The sequence below is a fragment of the Necator americanus genome, chromosome III (genome assembly GCF_031761385.1).
Source record: "Necator americanus strain Aroian chromosome III, whole genome shotgun sequence".
Classification (NCBI taxonomy): domain Eukaryota; kingdom Metazoa; phylum Nematoda; class Chromadorea; order Rhabditida; family Ancylostomatidae; genus Necator; species Necator americanus.
In genome coordinates this window covers 18,782,493-18,792,481 of record NC_087373.1, presented here as the reverse complement: position 1 = coordinate 18,792,481, position 9,989 = coordinate 18,782,493, and the positions used below count along the sequence as shown (strand labels likewise).

Below are 9,989 nucleotides of genomic sequence, written 5' to 3'. Positions count from 1 at the left end.
CCTTTCATCAGGTTATGTAGCTACCAAATCATTGGTATAAATAGGTAACTAGGTGCCGACGTGCTTGGACTTGTGATGTTTAACTCAACGAGCACTCTTCTAGAGATGTGCGACGGGGCTGCGTGCAAATGGCATGCGGAAGGTGGGCGGGGGCGGCGGTGACTGGTCTGCGGGGTTGTCGTGGCGGCGACGATGGACAGTGAAAGTGCTGCAAAATCGGCGGCTCTGCGAATTGCACAGCGAGCCATCGAATTCGACCAAGCTCAGCGTTATGAAGAGGCCATCTATTGCTATGGAGAAGCCGCGGATCGCATCATACACCTATTACAATCTAAAAAGGTAGGTTTTTCTGTTCCTTAGTTGTTGTTTTATTGATAGTTCCAATGGTTAGAAAATTTGCAGTGGTACCGTTGTAACAGGTCTTAGTGCATTTCTATGTTTTCCTTTATCTATTTAAATTGTAACCAACTGAGAAGAATGAAGTGCTTAGTATCAGGCAGAACTTACGCCTTATACCAGAACTTGGACTTCGGCTTAACTAAAACAAAGCATATGAAGTCGCTACTGTTAGAACATTTTTCAACAATTTCCTTCAGCTTCTGGAAGACTTGAAACACACCATCTTGTAGTAACCTCAGCAAAATGGATTATGTGTGTGAATAAATCCTACGGCTATTTCTAATAATGAATGTCATTCAATTCGTCTTCCAATGGTGCACTCATGTTTGTTTTCTAGATATCCACTTCTTTCCGCAAAAATGCTATTGAGTATGTTGAACGTGCTGAGTTTCTAAAAAGCGATCTACCACGACTACTTCAGCTTTCACAGGTATGCTTTCAAATCAGTGCTTAGCCTTAACTGTCTTTTTTACCCATCCGAGAATATCCCAGTCTTTCGGTAGTTCGGTGCAACCGTAGACCTAGCAAACCAGTGCGCATCTTGAATGACGGCACCGACCGACCTATATGTCGTTTCATAGTGTCGCCAAAAGGAAATGGATCGTTGGCGAATGAGGAGATGAATAAAGGTGACAGGATTATAAATGCAACACTATCTGACCGTGACTGCACCGTTTGGCAGGGGAACCTGGCTGTTGTCAATTACTCCTACTTGACATTTAGAAACGTTCATAGTACTGCACACGATCAAATCAGTAGTTTTTTTTTTTTGGTGGTTTGTGTATGATTGATCAGGTGTCATGTTCTCCTCGAGAACAGGATGCTGGAACTCATTTTTATCATCTGCTGAGCGCATCATCTGGCACAACTCATCGTTGCAGTCGAATTGAAGCCAGCGGTGGTCGCATCTCGATTCTAACTGCTAGCTGCACCGTTTGAAGCGCTTACGTAACTGCATCCAGCTTCGGATAGTTTTGACTTGACTATAGAATAAGCTGTTGGTGTTGCTAAAAGTGGAACTTTTAGTATGCTCAAATGTGATGTGTAAATGTAGGTGATGGGGTTCTTTTTTTCGACGAGGGCAAGGCAATTATAAGGATCTGTCTTGCTTTCATACCACCAGAAGAAGTCACCGGTTCTAACGTATGCCATTCTCTACATTTAAAAGTGTCACGTACGATTAAGTTGTAATTGCTCAGTCTTCTCTTCATCATGATTTATTTACAATCGAACGGCTTTGCTTTGCTTCGCTTCCATGCTCCCTTTAGTTTTATCTTCCTCGTCATTCCACTTGTGATACTCAGAGATAGAACACCAAAGAGAAAAGGGCGCTTTCATTGGGGGTGTAAAGCGGTTGTATCATTCTAGGTACTGCAGTGAAGTACACTCAGGTCAAAACGACCTGACGCTTGGTGCAGTTGCGCAAACAGTTGCTCTCGCCATGGGAGACTCGCTAGATCCATTCGGCTTCGGAGTTTGTCCCGCATCACTTCGAGCGCAACCTCTTACGCAACTTCACCAGGCTTCAGGTCATTTTGATAGGATTCTACTGAGAGTTTGCCAACGAGACGTAGTGAGTGAATGGCACGTATAAACACTAAGCTTTAGTTGTACTTATTAAATATTAAATTCTTGGCTGTAACTAAGTCATAATTGCAGTGATTATTTCTAGGCAAGAAAACCTCCTAGCCTGTTACTACTGGAAAAAGTGGAATTTGTGCTGCTGAAAGCTCAACTTTCGGAAGAGACCCAGCACTATCCGCTAGCAATTGAGTTGTATTCTGAAGCCACTCAGTTATGCATCCAAGCGGTTTGTTATCGATTTGATTTTCTTCAATAGACCTCGCTTATTGAACTTTTCGTTTGCAGGGTAGCAACTGCGAAGATGAACAGCTCCAGGTAAAGCTACGCACGTTTGGAAATATTGCCTTGGAACGCCTTGAAAACCTCAAACGCTTGGAACAGCAAATAAAAATTCAGTTGCTCACAGAAAACCTTCCTAACGTGCCTGTTGACGGTTGGTATTTTGATCAAAATTTCAGTTATGAATGTTACAATACAAGATATAACATAATATTGTGCCGTCACACTACACTACATGATTAGTACGATTTACAGTCACGGATACTTCCGATCTCACACTAGCCGTCATTTTTCGGCGTTATTTTGTATATTTAATTTAGTTTTCTTCCTATAGTGTTACGTCACTTTTTGGGGCACTTGATCTAACCACATTTTAAAGGGGAGCTTCGATCCCAAGTGGTAAACTTCAGAAAGAATTATCTCTATTGCAACTACCTGAGGTGATACGGGCTATCGATTCATTAAATCAAATAGGTTTTTGGATATTTCACACATAGAGCACATTCTATAATTTTCCCACTTTATCCTTTTAGAGTTATCTAAGCTAAATGTGAGCAGCAGTTCATCACCAGACCGTCCTAGTCCTACGTCTGAGTCTCCGGTTCTACCACACAAGGTTTTGAATCGAATCATTTAAACTAATTTATTAATCTTTACTGACATTTCACGTCGTGTTTTTCATCCAGCATAAAAAGATCGATTTGTTTAGTCGTCTGGTTTAACGAAAGAAGAACTCGCAGTACTAGCCGTAACGTCCAACATTAATGGACGCAAATATGTTCCATTTCTTTCTGTTGATCTTAAGGAAAAATTCAACTATACAATACCGTTTAGGTATGCCGATAAACATCAACTCCAAGTGTGTCATAGAACTGTTATGTGCTTCACTTCAGTGACAAAGATGGCAAACTTTCACTTACGGAAAAACAAAAGAAAAGGATAAAGGCGTGGCTACGACCACATGAGATTTTTCCTGAACCGAAGGTCATTGGAAATATCGATAGTGGCACTATCAAACAGGTAATTCTTCCAGCTCAGTTTGATACTTCATTACACGTATAACACATAAGCTTGTACTTGTTAAACATCCATTGAAGAAATCGTTGAGTTTTTTGAGAAAGGTATCAAACTTCGTTTACGAAGAAACACGGAAAAGAATAGCATTAAGCGTGCTGAATATAGCTGGCGAAGCTTTCAGCTACTATTCTGATGCGATAGAATTACAAATTGTGTTGAGCGTAACTGATTCTCCAACAGTATCGAGAAGACTTGAAAGAACAAGTGGATGCTCGTATTAATAGGCAACTGAGCAGTAGCATTTTTTTCCGCACACTATAAAATCTGCGCTAAAGTGAAGCTAAAAGTTAGCTAGTCTGACTCTACCCTCATGCGGTAATGAAAACAGGATTTCTGATCTTCTTTACTTCTGGGGGTTGCCGTTTTTACCTGCCCTCCGCTGAGAACTTGGAATGCCAAACTGGGCATGAAAATTGGAGTGTTATTTAATGCACAGTTTTAAATAATTAAAACAATATAATTGATTGGAAAACCCACTTGAAACGTTCCATATATCTGTACCAACCTTTGTTCTAGTTGGGAAAAAACCGAAAACCCATCTAGAATTACAATAACTGGTTCCATAATCTTCTTATCATTTTACAAAGGTACAACAATACCAAATGATACTTGTATGTCCAGCAGCACATCAGGACACGGTTTACACCTCATTCCATCAGTTCTAATAGTAACCATCACCAGCACCATAGGAGAATCCAGAACCACGCGAGTAAAATATTTCTGAACTCCACTATTTCACTGAAGAAGTAAACTTTATTTGTTTTTTAAGTTCCTAGTTCAAGTAATGAGATCTGGAAACACGTTCACGCCTCCCAACCGAAGTCGAAAATTAAGCTGAGTTTTTACTAGGTTGAGTCAAAAGTTCTCGGACAAATTGGCAATATTTTTATTTATTTTACAATTTTTAAACGATCACTGCAACGATAAATCATTTGAAGTAGCCCCATTGGCATCGATGGTCTTCTGCCAACGTTTAGGCAGATCGTAGATGCCCTTGCTCCAGAACGCTGGGGACTGTTCTTTGAAGAACTGCTCGAGTGCCTTTTTGATGTCGTCGCGGGTTTGGAAGTCTTGACCATCCAGATGACGTTGGAGATAGGAGAAAAGGTGGTAATCTGAGGGAGCCAGGTCTGGGGAAAACGTTGGGTGTGGTAAAATGGTCCAACCATTTTAGTGGCTTTGGTCGTTCTTGCAATGTTCGACCGAGCGTTGTCATGCTGGAAGTAGATTTCGCGCTGCTGCGGGCGTGCATTTTCGAGCTTTGTCTTCAAATTCCTCAGTTGCTCAACGTAGACGTCTGCGGTCACTGTGCATTCCTCAGCGAGCAGCTCCTAGTATTCGACGCCGTGTACTCACGCTCCACCAGATGCAGGGCATACCATTTTTGGCGTGTACGTTGAGTTTAGGGACGTCTTCTGCATCCGTACCTTTGTCATTGGGCACGCCGGTGAATGTTAGAATAGGAAATCCACTTCTCATCCACGGTGGCTATGTGCTCAAGCCAAGAGTTGGTGCGCTTGAGCGTGAGTAGATAAAGTGCCGTATCAGCATCTAGCATATCGGCAGTCCATGTCATACTTCGTCAGAGCATGTGGTATTCACCTACCTAGTTTTCGCACCTTGCCGATTGACCCAATCCGCGAACAACTGTGGTTTGACTCACCCCAAGAGCGACTGTCAGTTCGCGAGAGGTTTGATACGGATCGGCTTCCACCTGTCTCCGCAGCAAGTCCAAACCCATCTCCATCGGGCGTCCCGAACGGTCTTCATCTTCGATGGAATAGTCTCCCGACGAGGGCCACTTGTAGACTGTATTTCTAGCGGGAGTGTGCTCCTTGTGAACTTCCTTCGGACGTCTATCGATATCCGCGGGTTCTTGGCCAGATAGATGGAGAAAAAGTATGACGTTGCGGAGATGAAGTGACGACGGCTTGAAATTGCGCGGCATGGTGGCAGGAAAGGAACTGGCTCAGTGTAATTGTTAACTTACACTTTGAAGAGCCTTTTATACTCTATCAAACGGTAGCTAACACATCCATTTTTGTCGGCTCTTTGCTGAGTGATGATCTCTAGGAATCATCACTACCACTTTGTCCGAGAACTTTCGACTCAACCTAATAACAGGTGGTCAGGAGCAAGAACTAGAATAACTCTAGTACGACTGCTGAATGAGCTCGCTTGCCTGTTGCATTTTGCACTGCAGTGTTTGATCCTCTATGAGCTGATATTGTATAAAGTATCCAAAGCTGCTGAAGCATTCATGTGAAGGTTCTGCGGAGCTTGATTCAACGTCTCTCCCACAGTGGGATTACTTGTGTGAATTATTTTGGATCTGAAAGAGTCATAGTGCAACCTGTATATGTAACTCGCACAGAATTGTTGCAGTTTGTTGAGTTATTTGTAGTTTATTATTGGCAGGGGTTAATATAGTGGTCTTTAGAAATTAATTGCTGTGCACCCTTCATACCAATTATCCTTTGTTATCTGTTGGGATCCACGAAGTTCTTCAAAACTAATAATGACGGGTGGGAACGAACGTATGAGCTTCATGATGACGTGTATTTCTTATCAGACTGTAATCTCCGACTGTTCATTTGTGGCATCTCTTTCCATCACTGCACGTTACGAGAAACGTTTTGGAAAACAGATTGTTACTAGGTGCTTTTTTTGTAGAACATATTTTTCAAATTCTTGGTCTATATTTGGCACTTTCTTTAGTATCATATACCCGCAAAATCGACTGGGGCAACCAGTTTACAACCCTTCTGGCAAATACATGGTGAAGTTTCACATAAATGGCGTGTGGCGTAAGGTTGGTTTTCCTACAATTTCCACAGCGATCTCATTCACCGTTTCTAAGGCATCCAATTTTTTTCATCTTCGAGACCTACTTTCTCTTTATTTTTGTTTTGATTAGGTCGTAATTGACGACTTCCTTCCAACTGGAGAAAATCTTGAGCTCTTGTGTTCGCACAGCCAAGAGAAAGGAGAGTTGTGGGTTTCACTTCTGGAGAAAGCCTATCTCAAAGTTATGGGTGGTTACGACTTTCCTGGATCGAATTCAGTAAGAGTTTCTGCTACTCTTGTTCGCCTGCCAAAGAGGTTTTAAGTTCATTTTTTTCCGCAGAATATCGACTTACATGCTCTTACTGGTTGGATCCCCGATCGGATAGCCATCAAAACGGAGAATCCGAGCTTTGACAGAAATCAGGTAGGTGTTATCTCAATTTACTCAGCTACATTAATCTTACCTCTCAACAAATGTTCGGTCATTTATCCATACTTTTTCTTCATTTGTTTGTCCACAATAGAAATTTTAACTGTGTCTCCTAAACACCTCACTTACAATCGATATGCGGAGTGTTCCGTTAGTGGTAGTATTAGGTAGTCGGTGTACTGCAGCAAAGAGTGCATAGCTTTGCCCAATGGACGCTTTCAGTACACGGAAAAGATGTTGTTCATAAAAAGAAATGGACGAACTCCTGATGTCTCATTTACATCTAATGGAACGAACGTACCTGAATGCATTGTGTGCATGGATTTGGAGATGTATATTATGAGCGACTTAACATCTGAAGTAGGCTATGAAGAAATGAACTGCTCGGAGAGCGGAGAGCAGAAGGAAGAAAATTAAGAACACCCGACTCCGCAACCTTATCTTCAAAACTACAGCCCTTAATGTTTCAGAAATCCTTGCACTTCGCAAACACGAGAATATGTTTTCGTTGCCATTGAAACTCCACAACACACAAAGAGTGATTAACAGTATCCAGTTCCACACAAGTGATAGAGATAGTGTGGATACAAAGTTTTTTTTTCCTAATCAGTCATCGAAGATTATGGGCGCTGTGACGTCCAAGGAAAGCAAAATTAGCATGGACTGGAGTAAAATTGCGTGCGCTTTAATGGCCAACCTTGTGCGAGGATAGTTACTGATTTGCTTAGACGAGGTGAAAACGCACAAAGATCCGGTTGTCGTATTTTTTGCCACGGTTCTTTAAAAGAAAGTATGATCCGGAAGGCTGAAATAACCAAATCATTATTCTTTGCTGATCATTCTTAGTATGTTCTACTAAAAATGTTTAGGTGTTCGAGAAGCTGCTTTCTCGTTTTCATCGAGGGGATTGTCTGATTACACTGGCAACTGGTAAATTATCCGAACAAATATGCGAAAGAGCAGGTCTTGTCGAGTGTCACGCGTACGCTGTCCTAGATCTCCGAAGAATTGATGTTCGTTCCATTTTATATTCCCGCAACTGTACCGTGGATTACAAGTATCATTAGTTGTTTCATTAGTGCATCCACTATACAGGGTAAACGTCTCCTTATGGTAAAGAATCCTTGGACTCATCTTCGATGGAAGGGAAGGTATTCTGAAAATGATTCAATTAATTGGACACCATCTTTGCGCAAAGCCCTTGATTATGATCCTAACCAAGCCAAAGTCAAAGATGATGGTGCGTCTTATATCAACATCATCTTTATTTTCCTCAGTCTCTTTTTTGACGTTAGCAAACGTTTTCAGGTGTTTTCTGGATCGATTTTGAATCCGTATGCAATTTCTTCGACGTATTTTACGTTAATTGGAATCCTACTTTGTTTCCATTCACTTATGGGATTCACTCGTTAGTTTCCAAATGTTGTCCTTCTTCACTGGTTGTGTGCTCTTCCTTTTTCAAAAATTTCTTGTGACTTCTAAAAATTCTTACCTTTACTCGAACTTCTTACATCCCTTCATAGAACAAGTGCAGTGTTTTCAAATAGACTTCGGTAGGGTCTGGATACTTCAGAACTTGGGATTCTTGTTCTGGGCCAGTGAAGGATTTGTACACCGTTGCTGACAATCCACAATACTCTCTTGAAGTTCACAATCAACGTACAAGTGCGGTGTGGATCTTACTCACGAGACATATTACTGATATTGTAGGTTATTCAGAAGTCTTATGTGTACAGTGTGCGAACTAAGATATAGTTTAGTCAGACTTCGCAGACAACAAAGAATATATTACCGTTATGGTTTACAAATCAGGGAAGAAAGTCTACATACCAAGTACGACAGGATTTTTTTCATGCTACTTTCTTGTATTCAAATCTCGAACGTTCAGCCGATCCGAAGCCTCTCTACGAAGGCACACGTATTAACAGTCCACATTACCTTTGCCAGATGGTTATTGATGATCCAGGTCCCCAAAAGTATACGTTGGTTGTCGCTCAGGTTCGTTCTTCCTACTTATTGATTTTCTTGCTACTACATTTAATACTAGTACTTGATTATATATATATATATATATATATATATATATATATATTACAGTTACAATATTATAGTATGAAAAGATGAAGACGATCTACTACACTCTTCGTGTTTACTCGTCATGTAATTTCACTTTGAGCCCAATCAAATGTCCTTACATTACCAAGAAGACCGTAAGCAATGGTTGTAACTGTCTGGACGTAGCCAAGTGTGCAATCTGCTGATGTTTAGGAAACAGGGAAATGGGAGGGACGTACAGCTGGAGGATGCGGTAATGGCTCCAGCAGAGAAACTTGGAAGTATGCTTCTTAAGAATTTCTGTGCAGTTACTAATTCTTGTAAATATTGTTTGTAAATGAGGTGTTTTTTTTTAAGAAACAACCCTCTTTTCCACGTCAGTTTGGAAGAGTGCAGCGATGAAAACCATATCCTTGTTGATCTTAAAGGTCCGAAGCAATATAGTGTGGGATTCGAAATCTTGCAAGTTTCGTCACCAAGAAACAAACCATTTGAAAGAAAGGAATCAGGCGTTTATAGGTATGTCATAGATATCAATTGAACCTCTTTGGTCTCACTCACAAGTTTGAAATTAAAATCACTTCAGGCCCGGATACACAGTGCTTGTATTGGAAAAGGTCCCTGCTGGTGTATATAGCATTCGACCCATGACGTTTCTGGTTGGCCCTTCTAATTGTTTTTTGTTTCTTCTGCATCGCATGTCTTATATTTCACAGGCAGGACAAGAGGGGCCGTTCATTCTCAAAGTTGAGGCTTCCTGCAGTTTTTCAATGAAGAGCGTTCAATAATCTACGTCTTTAAATGGTACCTGTGCCTCTAGTCATGCTTTGTAAATATTAAATACGTTACGTGTATATTCATGCTCCTACTGCAGTTTCATTTCTCACTATGTTAATATACAGGGATGTTTTGGAATGGTAAGATTTCCAAGTAGCGCAAAATCATAATTCCACAAAATTGTTTTAATGTACCTTCGACTGACTGCTTTTACCAACTAGACTGTACACTGTTGTCGTATCACAAGGAAGTATGGATATCAATTTGAAAGATGAGTTCTAATTCCAAAACCAGATTTAGCCCTTTCTGAAATTAAAGGCAGTGTACCACGAAACTGACCACGGTGAGATCTTTGTGAGCTAATATAGAGTTCGGAGTGTAAATTACGAATATGAGCATGGCCTTGGCCAAGTCTCCTTACTTGTCCTTAAAAACGGCGTGGGAACCGCCCCAGTTCCTACCAGGTACGTTAAAACCCGTCACGATTGTGTATGCGCCGTATCACAAGCGAGCGGTCGAAAATCATTTACTTCTCCTCACCATCCTATTCAAGTAAGCCGAGTGAATGACTGTTGAGGGAACAGGGACGTGTGCAAGGGTG

General features: G+C 41.2%; 1 protein-coding gene across 1 annotated transcript; it reads left to right on the top strand.

The window, feature by feature from the left end:
- Positions 1-192: 192 nt before the first annotated feature.
- RB195_010054 (uncharacterized protein) lies at positions 193-9,399 on the top strand (the record flags this gene model as incomplete). Its single annotated transcript, XM_064190881.1, has 22 exons — positions 193-339; positions 737-829; positions 2,072-2,209; positions 2,269-2,416; positions 2,796-2,878; positions 2,972-3,096; positions 3,156-3,282; positions 5,912-5,997; positions 6,058-6,151; positions 6,257-6,403; positions 6,467-6,550; positions 7,426-7,569; positions 7,652-7,796; positions 7,865-7,964; positions 8,130-8,262; positions 8,317-8,389; positions 8,445-8,554; positions 8,668-8,766; positions 8,825-8,892; positions 8,969-9,130; positions 9,198-9,270; positions 9,328-9,399. The coding sequence occupies 22 exons, from the start codon at positions 193-195 to the stop codon at positions 9,397-9,399; spliced, it is 2,451 nt and encodes an 816-aa protein (XP_064048464.1).
- Positions 9,400-9,989: the final 590 nt, after the last annotated feature.